Source organism: Chanos chanos, chromosome 1 (assembly GCF_902362185.1).
Source record: "Chanos chanos chromosome 1, fChaCha1.1, whole genome shotgun sequence".
In the NCBI taxonomy this organism is placed as follows: domain Eukaryota; kingdom Metazoa; phylum Chordata; class Actinopteri; order Gonorynchiformes; family Chanidae; genus Chanos; species Chanos chanos.
Window position 1 is genome coordinate 50,023,794 of NC_044495.1, and position 19,184 is coordinate 50,042,977.

Genomic DNA, 19,184 nt, shown 5'->3' on the forward strand with positions numbered 1-19,184 from the left:
AGCTGGTTTCCTAGTTACCAGTGGTCTGTTGAAAAAGAGTAAACATGGTGGGGTTTTTTTTTTTGTTTTTTTGTCTTCTCTGAGATTTAAAAGTGGGGCTTAAGGGTTTGATTCAGATTCCAGGTAAGGAAGCTCAAGTCTTCATATGAACTTAGCCACTCAACTCTCAAGTTTAAAAGAAAATAGAGGTAATGATAACAAAACAAATAAGCAATTAACTACAATGCTATCACGCATAGTCACTTAATTGACTGTAATTTAATTGAAAATTGCACCCGATTGTTTTAAAGGTCAGCATATTTTGTCATGAAATTGATCAGACATAGAGATACGTCAGTGGTAAGTTTTGAGAAGGTTAACTCCATATGGATTAAATTTCTTGTTTGAGTTTATAGTCCCCCAGAGGAGAGGACAGTGTAGTTCTTAGCTGAATTATGGCTCCGTAGCCACCAGCGTTTTCATCCGACCATGAATGTTTCTCACTCCCGTTCATTTAATGTAAGACTGAGTACAATCGCTAGGTTTTGAGGTTGTTTTCTTTTGTGTGCGATGTTGTGGAACTACTGTTTCCTGCTGTTTCAATGGTACTGCTGCTGCAGAGTTCACTTCCTCTGCTCAGGGAGACATGTGGCATTTTTGGGAGTTGAATTATGGATCTGCAAGGATTTGGTTCTTCTAGCTAGACACACACACACACACACGCACACGCACACGCACAAGGACAGATATTAGTATTCCTCCATGAAGCCAAGTCTCTGAATGATGGATAGCCTTTTGCGCAACTGTTTGGCCCAAAAGAGAAGTGCATTCAGTGTTCAAGTCCATGTTTCAGAAAAGCTCAGCGCTATATTGCATAAGGGGCAAAAGTAGTTGTATTAGCTTGATGAAAATATCCCGTGCCCTCTACTCCGAGTTCTGAAGAGCGTCTCTCTGTGGAGAAAGATTTGAACTGTGTAACGCTTGGAAACGGAGCTTTGTTTAACTGGGAAACACTGCACTTCTGGAGTATGGTTTGGCAATGAGACTATTAATAGGTGGTGTTTTGCAGCGTTTTGAGTGATCTTGGCATATCGTTTGTTTGTGGAACTGATCTCATTATCTAATTGCAGATCCTTACCTGGGAACGACGCATACAGGAAGAGGGGGTCTAATTTAATCAAAGTGCTATAAAACCAGTCGAAAGACAAAATAAACATTAGCTTTAGCAAATTCCACTAGCCCCCATTTCCCCATCATTAAGCCTTATCTGATCTGAAGTTAGTCAATTCTGGCTTTTTCCAGAACAGTTGTTTGTTTGTTTCTTCCCAATAAAGCATTTGATTGAAGAGTAAATGCTGTACTTGTTGTCCGAGGCTGAGGGAAGCTTTAAAAACTTAGCCTGTTTGTCCAAGTGGATATTAGAATGAATTCATTTGTGTATTTTACTTTCACAGAGAAACAACATGCCCAGTACATTTTAGTCCTGGACTAGGCTCGTCTTAAAAGCCAACCAGTGGATCTGAATGGTCGTCACATAAATGTCTGTCAGGCAGAGCTGTTCAGCGATAAGGGGAAATCAATTATTCCCGTTTACCAGTCATACACTCCCGTTCAGATTATCCAAATGCCACATTCCCTACAGTTTAACTTGTCTTGTCAAGGTTTTGGGGGATCATCTTTGTGAATGTACTTTTATTAGTGTCAGCCAGGATGGAATGAAGTAAAACATGTAAAAAGTGTTGCATGGAGTGTGCAGATGTGGGGCTTACCCTTAACACAGCTGCATCTGAAACCAGAGCAGGATAGCAGCTGTTACAAAACATATCCAGAGAGTAAATACTATCGTTTTTTGGGGGAGATTTTTTGTAGGTCCTTTTTTTTCTTCTCAAAGCCCTCATGGAAAAATTTAAAGTCGTTAATAATGTTTTTGGCAGATACCAAACAATTTAGTAAACTTTGAAGCCAAGAGCATTTTCAAAGCACTCCACTATTTGTTTTACTGCAAATGACCCTCTGAGAAGTCAAATTAAATTTTGCAGGAAGAGATTTGCTGTAACTCTTATTTATTTACGTGATAACTTATTGGTTAAAAAAAAAAGAAGATTGGTATTTCGATATCTCAGAACAGATCTCTTTTTAGTATGCAGCATAGAAGTTTCTAGAACTTAAGCAGGTTGTAGCGAGAGTTTTGAGAGTCAGGGAGAGCGTGCAATAGTGAAGAGAGGAATGTCGGCCTTCACCGCAGATGAAGCTGCCTCATGAAAACTGGAAAGTGAATTTATGTCGTGGACATTTTTTATGTCAAGAAATTATTTTCATCTGGTTTCTAATTTATTATCCCAAAAAAAGAAAAAAGAAAAAAAAAAAAAAACGCACTCGTAAATTTGCTACACACCGCTATTCCATGAACAAAGTTACTCTCAATGGAGTTATGTAAAGTTATGGCTTGATCAACCTTTTTGCATGTAGCTATCTAGTATGTTTGCAAATGTCAATAGTTATACTTTTGAGATATTATGAGAGAGTTCAAAAGAGTTTTGCGTGGGTCTATGTACGTGTGTGTGTGTGTATCTGTAGCAAGCATTTACCTTAACAACAGACCCAGACTGTGTTCAGCTTGTAATTTAGGGAATGACTGGCATCTGGTTGGTGATCTATTGAATTGATTGGGAGGAATTTGCTTCATTTTCACTCGATGAAATCACCTCTTTCAGATTTAAATTGTATACTTTGTGGATGTCAAACTAAATGCAAACTGGCAAACTGAATGCAAGCCAGCTCCAAAATTCTGAGTTGAGCACTAACCCTGCCACAGACACAGCGGTTCCAGGAAGGAGGGACAGGAATACATGTTGTTGTCATGGTGTGAAGAGGAGATCTACGCAAGAAAGAAAGCTCTCTCTCTCACTCTCTCTCTTTCTATCTATCTATCTTTCTATCTATCTATCTATCTATCTATCTATCTATCTATCTATCTATCTATCTATCTATCTATCTGTCTGTCTGTCTGTCTGTCTGTCTGTCTATCTGCCTGTATAACTCTACATCTCACTTTTGTGTTTCTCCCTCTCTCTCTCTCTCTCTCTCTGTCTCTCTCTCAGTCTGCAGCAGTTACTCTATTTTGAGACCAAATTGGATTTCTTTACTGCTATGTTCATGTCTGCAGCGGGCGTATACTAACTCGAGCTCGTGTGAGATTTACACTCAAAGCAGCCAATTAATATAGGTCAGAATGAAAAGCTAATCCAACAGGGTGGCAGAGAAATCCTCACAGTCAGAGCTGTTTTGGAGCTTTGCTGCTGTTTCTAGTGATTTATGCTGCAGTCGGGGCAGGAGCAGATAGGGCAGGAGAAATCAATCGAACCTTCACAGTCTTATTTATGGTCGCAGTAAAGCCAGAGTGGTGCTGGGAAACGGCTTGCGAACTGGGCTCTGCAGGAACAGAACAGAACAAACTGCAGCAGAGGAGAAATTTGGTACAGGCAAATATGTTGGCAGATATTCGCTGATGGAAACGATTTTAATTTTAATGCGTTGAAGTGAGAACAACCTTAAAAAGATGTTTTTATTTCCTTCTTGCTGTAAAGCAAAGTTTAAATTAAAATGACACCCTCTTGAGAGTTATTTTGAAATGAAACTATAACTAGACTTTGTTAAGACTGGATTTGAAAGGAAAGGTTTTCCCGTCAAAGTTTCCTCTTTTTGCTCTGCCTCTCTCTTTCTCTCTCTCTCTCTCTCTCATGATGATGTGTTTGTTTAGAGTGTGCTTTTTGTTTTGTTTTTACATCTCTCTCTCTCTCTTTCGCCTTTCCTGACCCTCTCTCTTGTTCCTCTCACTCCCTCTTTCTCTCTTAGGTTCCATAGAGGGCCCCCATTTCACTGGTTGCCGCTCCAGGGAGCAGGAGACCTTCCGCTGTTGGTGGACTGCTGGGAGCTTCCGGAACCTCAGCGAGCCTGGTGCCCTCAGGGTGTTCTTCCTGACCAAAAAGTAAGCCAGACAGACAAGCAATAAAGCAATTGTAACATCTACACCTATAGGCAAAATTCAGTTAAACCATGAAACCTTTTAACAAAGGAGTAAATCAATTTTTACCCTCTCCTTTTGTTTTACTGTGCTAATGCACTTGGGAGAATCGTAGTTTTAGTCAAGTTCACCACTTGAATAGAAGGTGCTGTCATGGGGTTGAATGAAGACTAATGGGAACACTGGACAGCGAGGAAGATGTGGACACATAATTGATTTGGCACAAACAAGGCCTCCGTCTCCTAGTGACTCATCCACTCCATGAATGTTAAGCTGCACATTAGCGGCTAGCTAGCATGACTTCAGTGGCAAACAGGGTAGATTAGAGCCCCACAGAGCTGCAGGTCTTCAGTGACATGAGCTGTGTGTGGTCCAAACAGAACCTGTGTAGAACCCAGCAGAGCTCTTTGTCGGTCTAATCAGCTAATCTAATGCTCTACATTCACTTAACGCGTGGCGAATAGCTCGTCCAATGATGCCTAGTGAGAATGAAGTTTTTCACGCACGTATGCCTCACTGAGTAGCCTGGCTGATGACTTCGCTGCTATTCCAAGCATTCACATTTCAAATTAGAGTCGTAAGTAAGTAAGGTCTGTCAAGTATCTCAAATGAATACATTTGGAGTAAAGAAAGTAACTGAGAACATCAGACGGAAGGGAAAGGAAGAGAGGAAGGTTAATTCACCCGTGCGGGAAATGTTTAAATGAACACTTTCGATGTCGCTTGTCTCCCAGTTCCAACTCAGAGTGGCAGGAGTGTCCAGATTACACGGCAGGTGTGGAAAACGAGTGCTACTTTAACAAGACCTTCACATTCATCTGGACCTCGTACTGCGTTCAGCTACGTGACGCTTTCCAGAACACTACTTATGACGACTACTGCTTCACCGTGGAGAACATAGGTAAAGTCAGGGGGAGTTTCCAAAGACTGGTGTTATGAAGCAGTATCAGTTACACACTTAGCTCTTCAAGGGACTCCAACAGTATGTTGTGGAAGAGGAAGAGGGCAGACCAGGTTTTCTGGATGATATTTTACTCCATACCAACAGTATCTTGAATTCAGTCACCAGCATCTAGATGCATTTGCTGTGTTGGTGCTGGGTTAAAAACAACAAATGTACACTCTAGACAGAAAACGCACCAGTGTTAAGTGAATTACAGTCCACACTGGTGTACTTCGATTTTCTAAACACTTTTTCCATGTTAATATAAATCAGCGCTCACTAGAGTAAGTGCAGTCGTGAGAGTACATGAAAACAGTGCCTGTTGCAAGTATTTGTAATTATGTCGAACTGAATGGATGTGAAAGAACTCAAGGAAACAGCATTTGCAAACTGCAGATGTTGGAAATGACATTAGCAGATTTGCTATGCAGTTCATCTCAGGAAGTAGTAATGTGGTGAGACATCCATGAACTGGTCTTACTCTTGATCTGATGTTAAACAGACAGACTTGGAAACATCTTGTTTGCAGCTTTAACAGAGAACACATTTTTTGCTTTTTTTAGTCAGGTCCTCTTCACTCCAGTGGCTGGAGAGCAATGGTATTTCTGTACAAGGGTGTGTTCAGACCTTGACCTTTGTGTTCTGTCTCCCTCCCCAGTGCGCCCGGACCCTCCCATCGGGCTGAACTGGACCCTGCTGAACGTCAGCCGCTCGGGCCTGCATTTTGACATTCTGGTCCGCTGGGCCCCGCCTCCATCTGCAGATGTGGAGATGGGTTGGATGAGTCTGGTGTACCAGGTCCAATACAGAGTCAGAAATGCCTCTTTCTGGGAAGAGGTTAGTCCCTGCTCACAGTGGGGGTGGGGGGGTACGAGAGAGAGAGAGAGAGAGAGAGAGAAAGAGCAAGAGACAGAGACAGAGTGAAAGAGAGAGCATTTTCTATTACTTTTAATAAAAAAGTATGAAAATTCGTCAACAATACCTTGTTGTGGGAAATCTTTACTTTCCATCTGAGTGGTAATGAGGAACACTCGAAAGCGCTCACACATACTCGCTGTTACTTTCCCAACAGTAAGGGGAGTATTATTTTACAGTGATGGACAAGGCATTTTGTGTCACAATCTGGATGGTTTCAGTGAGGCATCTTACTGGTCTTACTGGTCTTAGGGTGGTCCACGCTGATAGATTCAGTCTTTGTCAGTGGGGTGGACTGACTGGGTTTTAGAGTAGGCTTTAAAGCTGGCTGTCTGTTCGAAAGACGCCTAAAGACACTGTATCAAGTTTCTGCCTAATGCTAGATCTCTCAGGCCTACCCAGTGGTCCCTGCAGCATTATTAGAGAGTTAGTAAAAGCCACCACCGAGCCCTCTGTTAAAATACTGCCCCGCAGTGGGATGCCTGAAGGATCAAGTGTGTGGACTTTGTAACATTTAGCGTTGCTTTGGGCAGATGACAAGTAGATTAGTTTTATTGCATTCTCTGATAAAGCAACATGTCAGTTTCATTAATACAATGCCTTAGGGGTTATGAACATTAGTGCTCTGTGTTGACTCAGATGCGATGCTTAGTTAGAGAGGAAGGGGGCGGGTATGCCAGCAACATGAAACTGCAGGAAGAGAATAATTCAATTGAAGTGGGCATTCAATATGAAATGAATTACTCTCTCTGTTTCACGCGCTTAAAAAATATAACCAACATTACAGCTAAAAAAAATAAAAATGAATTATATCCATGCTTATTTTCCTTATCGTGTTATGTTTGTATATTGTTGTCTTTGGTTTCAGCTGGGCTTGGAGAGTGGTACTCAGCAGTCTATCTATGGCCTGCACACAGACAAAGAGTATGAGGTCCGTGTGCGCTGCAAAATGTCAGCGTTTAAGGATTTTGGTGAATTTAGCAACACCATCTTGGTGCATGTGGAGCAGATACCAAGTAAAGGTAACATCTCTCCCCAAATGTGGGTTATTTATGCATAGGAAAAAATATATTTCTGATAGAGATGGTCGAAATATGATATGAAATATGAAGTCTTTTTGCATTGATTATATTCGCGCTCTCTCTCTCTCTCTCTCTCTCTCTCTCTTTCTTGCCCAAACACACACACACACACACACACAGAGTCTACGTTCCCGATGACGCTGATCCTTATCTTTGGAGTAGTGGGAGTCGTCATCCTTCTTATGCTTATTATCTTCTCACAACAGCAGAGGTAAGAAACACACGCACACACACGCGCGCGCACGCACACACACACACACAGATACACTGTTTCTCTCACACGCAGATATACACACACGCACAGAAACCTTGCTCATGGTCATCCCTCTCTAGGAATTGTTTGAGAGTAGAAATCTTTTACTTTAGGAAAACACACCAAACAACTGCTTGACTATACCAAGAGAATGAGAGAATGAATATACAGACATGTTTGAAATACCTCAGTGGAATTAATTTACAGCTGACCTCACATTACTTTCTGAAAGTTTTCAGACACTTGTGGTTTCATAATAGTGTCATTCCATAGTCTTTTTGATTGGATCAGATATAGGGACAGGCATATTGAGTAAATTATAAGGGTATTTGAAATCTAATTTATAAAAACATGTGAAATGTGACTTCAACCTTTGCTTAAGGATGCTGTCCTCTGGTTACCTTCTAGGTTGATGGTGATACTGTTACCTCCTGTTCCAGCTCCGAAAATAAAAGGAATTGATCCTGACCTCTTGAAGGTATTGTTTTGTCTAGAGGTGTGTGTGTGTGTGTTTATGGTTAATTAAAGTAATGTTACGAAAACAATTTTGATACAGCTCAACGATTACATCACTTAGAGAAAACTATCCATCACTGGGCACATTAAACATCTTCGACCCCTAGGCCCCCAACCCCCCAGCCTACCACTGGCAGTCTTCTCATATTCCCCTCATACATGGTCACTGTAACTAGTAAACATTTGCTCCTGAACACTGCCATGGAAACAGGTCGTGGAAACAGATACAAAAGTCAGGTTGTTCCCTTTTAATTAGTTTAATTAGTTATCTGCTATTTTTATCTTTGTATTGTGTAAGTGTGTTTGCGTGCCTGTGTGTGAAGTTAACTTGAACTATCATTGCGGGATTATGTCTAGAAGATACTTAAAGTAAGAAACTGAAATGATGTAAAAATATAATAAAAGCAGTTTTACAGATAATGAATAACTTTCCCTAGAGGTGATATACACTACTCTTGCACTCATATTCAGTAATCACTCCAACTTTTAGCGTTCTTCTTTCTCTCACTAATGTTACGTTCTCCGTCTGCTTCCTTTTTCCAACCGCTCTTGCAGAAGGGAAAGCTGGATCAGCTAAACTCCATCCTTAGCAGCCAACACATGTACAAACCGGATGTGTATCGTGAGGATCCGTGGGTGGAGTTTATTGAGCTGGATGTGGATGAGCCGCCTTGTGAGAAAGACCACGGTTCCGACACACAACGTCTCCTGGGCCGGGACCACATGGGTTCCTCCCACGCCCTTGGAGCCAAAGACGACGACTCGGGCCGCGCCAGCTGCTACGATCCGGACGTCGCCGAACCGGACTCCATGCTAATGACTGCCCTCCTCTCGTCTGGAAATTCCGAGACCTCGGGAGAGCGGCACCCGTTGGTGTCCAGGAGCAGCTCCGCCCATAGCCTGAGCGATCCCGTCGACTCTGCGGAGATGCGTTCGCCGATCCAGACGCAGCCGAGCATGCCCAGTTGGATCAATATGGACTTCTACGCCCAAGTCAGCGATGTCACCCCCTCAGGAGGAGTGGTGCTGTCCCCCGGCCAGCAGAACAGCTCTCAGGAGAACAACCCAGAGAAAAAGAAAGGCGAGGGTGAGGATCAGGAGCAGGATGGAGAAGAGAAGAAGTTGATGAAGGTCCAGCTGTTGGTGGTTGATCCTGACAGCGCCTACACTTCAGAGAGTAGCGCCAGGCAGCTCAGCTCCAATGCCGCCTCCGGTCCTCCCGAGCAAACCTATCAGGCCCTTTCTTCACAGCCGACTGAGGAGGTTTCGGGCAGAGAGCGTGTGGAGGGTGGGTATATCTCAACTCCAGCCTCACCAGGAGAGTATCAGAGCCCTTACCTGTTTCCCGATGCTCCTCAGCCTCCCTTGTCTCTGCCCCCAGTCTCAGACTATACAGTAGTGCAGGATGTGGATGCTCAACACAGCCTCCTTTTGAATCCCTCCAATGCTCAGCCCTCGCCCTGTCCCCTCAACCCCACCAAACATCTACCAGCCATGCCCACAATGGGGTACCTTACCCCAGACCTGCTGGGTAACCTCAGCCCCTGAGTGTAGCATCATCCATCAGCCAAAGGAGCCTGGGTGTTGATGCCGTTCTTTTTTTTTTAGCAATCCTAGATGTACCTTGCAACTGCTGGAAACCAAAGTTTCACGGACAGCATTTCCCGAGTGTTGTTTGAAGGATTGTTGGGTAGGAGTCGTCCTCATTAGGCGACGATCCTGAGATTACCGCCTTGTTAAATCTCAGTATTTGATTGTCCTGAAAGTGAATTGCTAACACAGAGGCAAACTGTGTAAATATGCAGATTACACACAAATGAAATAACAGAAATACAGTCAATTTATGGCTATATTGGGACACTGCTACAACAGCTATTGTGTAGTATAAACCTCTTTCGCATGTTGAAATTTCAGTTCAGATTTATGCAGTGAGATGGGTATGAGCTTAATGTGAGAACGTAGAAATCAGTTAAAAAAACTTCACACATAAACATCTGTATTTCATTAATTATGCAAAATTAAGGGTATTTTTTTAAACTGTGATTAAGTGCTATCTCAGAACCAGTTGCTTCAATTTTTAAGATGTGAAGCCCCCAGTTTTATCATGCAGGAATGGAAAAAAAAAGGAAAAAAAATGTACACCGTTTACATTTACTGTGAATATGTATGTCATGCAATTGCAAAAGTACATCAAATCAGGGTTAGAGCATTCAAGCACTGGCTATGGAGTCAAACAATGCTTAGTATGGATTGAGTCATCATTTAGAATAGACAATATCTCCTCTCAGTCTCCGAACAGACTTGCTTTTATCTGGAGCACTGCGTGACCCTGTAAGTTAGAGCCGTTTCTTTACATATCATACACATATCAGTTTCAGCAAGAAACATATGGTGAAGAAATATGTTTCTGTGTATTATTCAGACACTTAAAGGGATTGCACATATTTGAACACATCATGTTTCGTCTGGAAAAGTCTCTCGAAAATTGTGATATTCCTAAAGGAAAAAAAAAAAAAGGAAATTATGTTCTTTGACTATGGATCTTCATGTCATTTTCTGGACAATCTTAGCTCATCTTCTCTATTGATGCCTCATCTTAACAGATCAAGTTATGAAATGTTGCCTTTTGTGCTGATATAGGGAAATGTAAAACAAAACAAAACGAAACAAAAAACCATCATGTGCTACGATAAGCGTAGAGACAGAGACTCAAACTCAGCTGTGGTACATGACATAACAGAAATGAAGAGTTTTCCCTCGCTTGGATATTTTTTGTAAACTGCCTTAGAGTACATGTAGCAGTGTTATCATGATTAGAGGCTTATTCTTATACCATCTTTGTGACTGGTCATACGCTCGTTAAACAAACTTGCATCAGACCTGGTAGCCATTAAGGCACTTCTATCGGCCTGAGAAGTCAAACTCTGTCCATGATCAAATGTGGAACGTGGTTCCGTCTTGGGTCCCAATACACCTTAATGAAGTTCTCCGGGAAGTTCTACGCCTTATATACCGCAACCTCTTGGCATGGGGGAAAGGAAAAGCTGCTTTTCGAGGAAACACAAACTATTACAGAACCGTGCATTGCAACTGCAGAACTAATAACTGGAAATAATTTTTTTTTTTTTTTATGTATTATTTACTGCATGTTTACCTTATTTTGGGAAGATCAGTAGAATCACCCATAGATCAGCCCTTACATTTTACATCAGTATTATCTTAGTCTTGTAAGAGGTTTTGTCAAAAAGATGTTATATGTAGAAAATTGCACACGGTTTGCATTGCTACGGGAAAGTTTTTTTTTGTTTTTTGGTTTTTTTTTAACTTTTAAGTTTCTTAAATATGTGGAGACAGATTTGCTAAGCTTTTGCATCTGGGTTTTTTTTTCCCATGTCAAATTGAACTGAAATTAAGATGCCAAAAAAACCCCACACAAAACAAATATAAGCTTAATATAATATAAATCACGTAGAATTGGTCGCAATGTCCATCTGTACAAAAGCTTTGTAAATCTGAGTGTTCAGAGAGTTGCACATAGAAGGAGACTATTTTCTTTGGGCTTAAAGCCCATTTAGTCTTGGTCTTGATGATAATGCTTGAAAAGTTTGCTTATTATACCTGAGAAAGTTTGTTTATTATACCTGAGGAAAAAATTCACAAAATAGTGAAAAATAAGATAGTGATAGTAGGGATACATATTGATACATTTTTTAAGAAAAAAAAAATAGATAAGTAAACAAAATATGGTACGATTTGCTTTAAAAGCATAGTGTTAATTTTGTATTATTTTTCTAATCTTTCTCTGTACCGAAATAATACCGAAGTTCAACACTATCATAAACACTATCATTTGTATTTAGATCAATTACATCAATGGTTACTGTTATAAAGCTTTAAATAAAACCACTCTCCCTGAATGTCCTAACACACTGCACACACAGTAATATATTGCAGTCTTCTCTGTTATGTTGTACAGTACAAAAATGTTTGCAAGTTATTTCAGTTCACATATATGGTGTAAATAAGACAAATAAGCTATCGTGAGTTCCATGGATGTGAAAATGCGCATGTTTAGCTGTGTCTGAGATGTTTGTTTATATTTCAGATAGTAAATAATAATTAAAAAAAACCCATCTAGCTACGTTAATGAAGTTCATACGTAAAATAAACTGAAATACGTGTAAGATAAATGGTATCAGAATGAACACAAGACAAAACAAGCTACGCAGTGTGCCATATTTTTATCATTTAAAAAAAAAAAAAAAAAAACTTGCCTTACTGACAGATATAGAGTATTGATGAACTCTTTTTTGCTGCTGCCACTTGCTGATATGACCAGCACGATCATGTTTAATGTCTTAATCTATCACTTGAAATGATGTACAATATGCATTTAAGCTTATACTGAATGTTGTTTAGTTAATAAGCACAGATTCTACTGTTTTCTATCTCTTTTCTATCCCTTGCCTTTTGCTTTTGGTCAAGTAGATGCCTTTCTGTATGTATATGATGAAAAGATATGCAGTCTATTTGGAATCAGTTTAAATTAGTCCTGTTGTCTTGTGCGTCTTTAGTTGTTAACTTTAGGTACGTATTGTGGAGTATATAATGCAATGTACAATTTTGCTTGCCACTGATTTTGAACGTGGAAGCAAATTAACCAGCTAAATGAAGGAAATGAATAAAGATTTCAGGTTTGCATAGGAATATTTGTACAGTATTGTGAAAAGAATCAGTTCATCATTACCTCAATGGAATGCTAGTGTTTTTTCAGCATTATCCAACATAACTTTACTTTTGCTTAATAAAGATAGCTTCAAAAAGGTTTATCTCTGTTTCCATTATTCAGATCATGGCCAGTGCATTCAATGATATACTACTCTACAGCTGTGTGTGTGTGTGTGTGTATGTCCATGAAAGAGAGAGAGAGAGAATATTTCTTTGTGTGTATGTATGTCTGTGAGTGAAAGAGAGAGTGTGTGTGTGTGAGAGAGAGAACATGGCATTGTGTAAATGTATTTTACAGAGTGTACAAAGTGTACACATGAATGGGTTAAATGCACTTGAAAGGTCGATTTTTTGTGCTTCACAAGAATCATCTCAACTAAGAATCAGGACAGATTTACACAGTAATCACTACAAAACTACTCCATAGTTTTCATATAAGAATCCGTTAACGCTCTATGTCATGAATTCTGAAGTTCTGAAATAATAAGAACAGCTGCATTCGAGTAACAGATTCTATCACACTACTGACAAATATAGTCATTGGCATGACTGGCATTAGCAACTGCAATGCCAAGGTTGCCATCAGATTTAAATATAATACAGCTGGATAGACAAGCATGTGGATATAAGTTCAGTGGAGCAATAGGCAGAATGTATACTTATGCCTAACCTAACCTAACCTCAGGAATTGCAGAAGCTCAATTTGTGTGCTGATCTTGATCTCAACCAAAACTGTGAAAAAATAAATATGATGTACCTTAGGTATGGCAGTGACATAGGTGCATTATTTGTACTGATCCTGTTTTTGTTCACGTGTTCATGAATGTTAAGCCTATAGTTACACAACATGCGCAGATTTTCAAAGATACATGATATAGGCCTACCTATGATACCACGTAACTAATCATTTAAATCTCGGAACACGCAGATGGATTTTTTTTTTCTTAAATGTGTCCTCCACTCTCTTGTAACAACAGGTTTTAATCATTCTCCAGATAAACCAAGCAGATATTAGAGAGAGACAGACACTTGGTGTGTGTAAGCCTAATTCAGATCCATACCTTAGAGCCATGCTACGGAGTGTGATGAACGTTTAAAAAAAAAAAAAAAAAAGGTAAACACGGCAAAGATCTCAGTGTACCGGCAACGGTCGAGGGGTAAAGTACCTTATCAACAGCCTTTGCTAAGTGGATGGAGAGGCAGTGTGAGACCGGCTGGCGGTGGAAAGCAGATCAGACAATTAGAACAGACCCGTTGTACTTAGCAGCACTGCATGGGGCTTATTGAATCAGACTCGAAAACTCGCACAGACCAACCTCTTCAGGACATTTCAGGTAATTGCCCATAAGTCAGCACTACCGTGTGTTGCATCTATGGTCTGATTACCTATCAAGCCACCCACTCTATTCTTTTATTGTCTCGGCTCGCTGGTTGACCTTTTCTGATGCAGCAGTTGAAACGATGATTAGACCACTTTGTAGCTTGTTGCAGTGCTAAGTGGACATTGTGAGTCTTAGGTTTTAACTCGATAGGCGTTCTTCATAAATGGTCACAGACTTTGTTCTGGTTTGAAGGCTATGACGGTTTTACCTAAAGCCGTGTAATCATTCCATAAGACTGCAGACGGAATAGCTATTCCATACATAAAGGAAGTGGGCCATAATTTCTTTCCGTCACATATGTTCTCCCGTGGTAGGTGATGTAACTACCAATCAGCCATAAAATCAAAATAATTCCTTGAGCAACAGATAAAACCTATTTCAGCCATAACAATATCCATGTCACATTTTGGAGCATATCTGTTACCAGACTTAAATTTCTCACATCCAAGGAAGAATATTCCAGAACAGTATTATTCTATTTGACTGAGCATACTTAATATACATTTTGTTTGTTTGTTTTGTTTTTTAATAAACAGGAAATAATTTTCCATGCTAAATAAAAATAATTCACTTTTTCACAGCTGTCTCAGCAACACTGTCTAATAGAGTGAGAGGGAGAGCAACGCATACAGAGTTGCATTTGGGTAGCTTTGGGTCTGTTCGGGTCTAAGGGAAACTCATCAGACTCCAAATGTGGGTCTGGAAGCAATTTGAAGGGGGCTCCAGAAGGGAAAGTTGCAACATTTGCGAAAGAACGCGCGCGCCATCTGTCGTCTATAGAGACTTTGACTTTGACGTTCAAAAGCACTTAGGAGGCAGTCCGCATAAATTATCCTATTGTTTAAAGAAAAATACGACAGAAAATGTAGATATGTAAGGTGACTGTACTCAAAAGAAATTCTAAAAATAACACCTTATTTTAAATGAGCGGTCTTGTAGTGGACACGCATCACGTGTCGATGACCTCCCTCTGCACGTGCAGCGCTAGCACATTGGGGCAGTTCAGGTCAGACCACTGTGATCAACTGAACAAACTTTAAACAGGACGTGAGCTGAACCGAACTTTTCGTCGAACTGCCGCATTACCTTCGATCAAGAAACTAGAACAATTTATAATGAAGTATGCATATCAATGATGTTGCAAGATTTAGTCCCGCTCTTCAAGTTATAATTAAGTTGCTTATCGTTCTGGTGCATGTGCACGTGCATAATCATGCATTTATTCATGATATTCCTTACGGTAGGTCAGTTTAGCTGGTTGATTGTAGAAATCATTTAAGTTAATCTGACACGCATCCATTTATAAAGACATCCGCACACATAAAAATTAAACCACAGGATTTCAAAAATCTTTTTATTCAGCAGTAACATTTTATATCCTCACAATCTATCACCAGTTTTTGAGACTACACAAACGATAACCTTTTTCATACATTACTTCAGGTTTATCAGGTGTCAATTACTTTCCCTGAGCGCCTTCATTAATTATGAAAAATGTTTCAATCAACAGATATCCTTTTCTGCACTACTTCAGTTTCACCCTTAGTCTGGTGGTCTCTTCAGATCAAAAAAAGGAAGAAAAGGAAAAATTACGTAAGTTTTTGTGCACTACGGAAGAGCACTATTTATGTCCATCGTGCGCATAACTGTGAAGACATATATTTTACAGGAAAGAAAAACTGCTTTGTCACGGTAAGCCACTTTATCTATATTTGGGTTATATACCAGCTGTATTGTACTCTTATGTCTGGTTTACTGGCAGTCAAAGGCTATATTGATAATGGTAACTGGTAATGTGTCAAGTCGCGTAGTTGTATAACCTACATGCCACATCTTTGGATTTAAAGCACAAATTTCTTACAGTAACGCTTCACTGCTACTTTCAGTTTATCTGTAGATTATCTGCAGCTTTTCATACAATCAGAATATGGTTGTTTTTTTGTTGTTGTTGTTGTTTTTTTTGTTCTGTAAAGTTTCAACTTTACTCTCATCCACTAAGGCTGTTGTGTACTTAGCCTTGGGGCGCAACATGTTGCATGCTTTCTCCTCCTGTCTGCTTGGTCAGATATCTGTCAGGTGCCACTAGAGCATAGTTTCCGCGCCTGGCTTCATGAAGACCTCAGCAGGCTTTATGGAGGAGACAGCATCAACATAATTGCTCCTCACACACTCTCTATGTGAGGCAGGTACCCAACTACAACAGGAAGCACCAGTTCCTCTCCCCTCGCGACATTTTCTCTGTTTATTTCAGCAGAGTTTAAACAGGACTCTGTTCTCTTCATGTTCATAGTAGAAGCTATTTTTTTTAAGCCATTTGGGTAAAAAAAAAAAAAAAAAAATATATATATATATATATATATATATATATATATATATATATATATATATATATTGCAACTGTGGAATCTCTAATTATGTTGAACTATGTTTTACTAAGATGGGGCCTCAAGCTTCCTGTCGCAGTGGGGTGGCTGCTTCACACTGAGGTGTAAATACTTGTTGGTATGCCAGCTACTGAGCTTGATTTGGGAAGGGGCTGGGGGGAGTGGTGTAGTGGTTGCGGGGGGGGGGGGGGGGGGGGGGGCGTCCCTTCTTAGATCTCCTGTCAAGCTCAGCTGCTGGCTCCTTGTGCTCAGGTTCAGGTGTGTTTTGGCTGCTGTCAGGCAGCGGGGGCTGAACGTCACTGTCAGGTCTCCCTGCCGTGGCCGTTAAGCCCCGTCAGGTCCTGTCAGTTTCAGGAAGCCGGCAGGGCTTCGTCGCACTGTCAGCTGACCGAGAGACGTTGGCCCTCCTCGCTGCCGAACAGCCGCCGTCAGTGTCAGTGTCAGCTGGAGGTGGTGAAAGAGTCTTCACTGGGAGACTCGACCTTCCACTGTCAGCTGAACTCTGCCTTTCACCTGACCTGCTTGTCTCATGGCTGCCTAACTATCGGGGCGAAATCTTGCGGCACCTGGCCCTGTGAAAGACCCTGCTGGCCCTGCCCTATGACAATCACGTGGGGAGGCTGCTCGTGCTGGTGTTGACCGTGATGGTGCTGGTGCCCCTCGTGGCCATGGTGACCACGATGTCTGTCACCGTGGTGACCATGACCCAGCCCTTCAGAGGGATCATGATCTTGACCGTGATGACGACCGTGATGATGATGGTGACCGTGATGATGACCGTGACCGTGGGACTGACCCTGGTCGTCCTCTCTAGTCACTACAGGAGTCTGAGCTTCCTCTGGCTTGACCTCTGCGGTGTTGCTACACTCTGCAGGGCGCTCAGTGCCCTGGAAACCACACAAAAGTGTCTCACAGTTCATTTTCACTTCATAAATTTCATTTCACCGCATGTTTACTGAATGGCGATAATGTGCAGCCATTAATCTCCCACAGAGCGAAATGTGAAACTAATTAAGATCTGTAGTCTTGGAATAGGATATGATTAATAATGTATGACAGAACACAACACAATGTATTTAATACAGTTATGACACAACCAAAAAAAAAGCAACAAATGATCCACCACAGCTATATTAATAGTATCTTAATCTCGCTCAAAATCTAAACATTTATCAAAAAAAATGGATCTTCACCTCTGTCGAGCAATCTCCGCAGATTCTATCGCAGTAGGTCTTCTTAATGGCCTCCTCCACATGTGGTTGGCTCAGAATCGAGTATGGAAGGGATATATGGAAAGTAAGCCGGCCACATCTGCTCGGTGAAACAATGAACACAAAATAAAGTTATGAATCATATTAAACAAGACCTTGGACAAGAAATACTGTACTTGTCACCTGTTTTTGCTTAGAGAGTTGATAGTGCACTATAGATAACAGTGCATATCAAAGTTGCCGAACAAGTCGTCTTAAAGAGGTCGACGAAGGAAAACTGACCTGTCATAGATGAGGAAGTCGTCCTTCTCTGCCTTCATTGTCGTCCAGACGTCGGGCTGCTCCAGGTCTTGGGCGTAGAGAACAATTTGCTCTGACAGCCTCTTGTCCAGCAGGGAGTGGAGTTGCCGTGCCTGCTCATCGCGACTGTTCACCACCATGTAAGAGATGTTAGAGTAACCCAGCTTCTCCAGCTTCAGGCGCAGCGCGTCCATTCTAAACAAGAGTGTAAAGTGTACACGTCACAACATGCAAAATATGAAGCCTAGCTCCTTTTTATGCCATCAAGAAAAGCGTCGGGTGCCAAAAAAAAAAATATCATTTATGGTTGGGCATTATGACACGTTCACAAGAAAATTGCCAAAAACAAACAAACAAACAAAGCGTTTCTGTAGTTGGCCTGTACATGTGTCCTTTTGGAGGTCGTTAGACAAATGACTGCTTATCACAGCATAAGTCAAGAATGAACAAATATTGCTCTGGAGTAAACTTTATATGCTTTTAGAGGTTAAGTCACCTGGACGCCTGCACCAGGCAAAACAATCAGCTGGCTTGAAGAAAAGCAACCACCGTCACCCGTCCCATGGCACCCTGCATGGGCTCTGTCTCTCCGACCTTCCAGGAGGGTGGAAGCTTACACCGGGGTCCATCTTCTACGCTCTCTGCACCGCCGCCCGGGAGCAGGCAGAGAGCCAGAGTCAAGCTGAGCCACCTCCACATGGCTCCAGACACCAAGACCCCCGCAGCTGTGCACAGAGAGGAGGGGGGAGAGGAGAACGGTGGTAAGAAAAGATAGGATCAAGTAACCAGTTACAGACTTATTGGAGAACAAATCCAGACCTGTCTTGTGTATGATTCTGGTTTTTTTTTGGGGGGGGGGGGGGTGTTTCGGAAAATGAACAATGAAAACAATGTGAAGTCGCAAGCTGCTTTAAAGAAGCGCACAGCCAAAAAGTTCGTGAAAAATATCATAAAACTTCCAAGGAAAGAAACTGACTCAAGATTTGAATCCAGTACGCAACACAAAGTAAAAAAGACATTAGTGCTAGAACCAGGAGTAAACGAGGTCTTGTAACAGCTTCCAGTCTTTTCTTAAAAAAAAAAAAAAAGTCAAATTCAACAAACCAGTAGTGACATTCATATACTGATGCATACCACTAATCTTACACCGACGTTCTTAACTTAGAGTGGAGAAACAAGTAAAGCAAAACAGAATATTCGAAGCACTTACTAGTTTGCTTTAGTTTTGAGCTCTCGGTCTTGTTCGTCTCTGCTGCAGCTCCACACAATAACATCCCCTCCTTCTCTTCCCCTCTATTTATACTCCACTTGTTTTCCTGACTCAATGCAGGACAAAGTTCAGTCTCATCTCTGCCCTCCTTTTCAGTACTTTAATAACTCACTCGTTTAACTTCATGGATGTAGTCATCGGTTATGTAAATCCATGTTATCTATTTGAAATCTAGAAGACAGATCTCTGCAGATAAA

The 19,184-nt window shown here is 41.2% G+C and overlaps 2 protein-coding genes across 2 annotated transcripts in view; one reads left to right on the top strand and one right to left on the bottom strand.

Annotated features, from left to right (window-relative positions):
- ghra (growth hormone receptor a) overlaps nucleotides 1–12,541 on the top strand; it is a 30,096-nt gene extending 17,555 nt beyond the window's left edge. Inside the window, exons 3-9 of the mRNA XM_030782637.1 lie at nucleotides 3,835–3,967; nucleotides 4,738–4,904; nucleotides 5,605–5,783; nucleotides 6,730–6,883; nucleotides 7,064–7,154; nucleotides 7,605–7,674; nucleotides 8,268–12,541. Of these exons, the coding sequence (XP_030638497.1) occupies nucleotides 3,835–3,967; nucleotides 4,738–4,904; nucleotides 5,605–5,783; nucleotides 6,730–6,883; nucleotides 7,064–7,154; nucleotides 7,605–7,674; nucleotides 8,268–9,260 (1,787 nt within the window). The 3' untranslated portion in view covers nucleotides 9,261–12,541. The remainder of the gene's footprint in view (nucleotides 1–3,834; nucleotides 3,968–4,737; nucleotides 4,905–5,604; nucleotides 5,784–6,729; nucleotides 6,884–7,063; nucleotides 7,155–7,604; nucleotides 7,675–8,267) is intronic.
- Nucleotides 12,542–16,198: 3,657 nt separating this feature from the next.
- On the bottom strand, nucleotides 16,199–18,983 carry selenop (selenoprotein P). The gene is made up of 5 exons (XM_030770085.1): nucleotides 18,928–18,983; nucleotides 18,214–18,442; nucleotides 17,700–17,912; nucleotides 17,400–17,517; nucleotides 16,199–17,093 (listed from the first exon to the last, which is right to left on the bottom strand). Exons 2-5 carry the CDS (start codon nucleotides 18,414–18,416, stop codon nucleotides 16,734–16,736), a joined length of 894 nt encoding a protein of 297 aa, XP_030625945.1. The 5' UTR covers nucleotides 18,417–18,442; nucleotides 18,928–18,983; the 3' UTR covers nucleotides 16,199–16,733.
- Nucleotides 18,984–19,184: the final 201 nt, after the last annotated feature.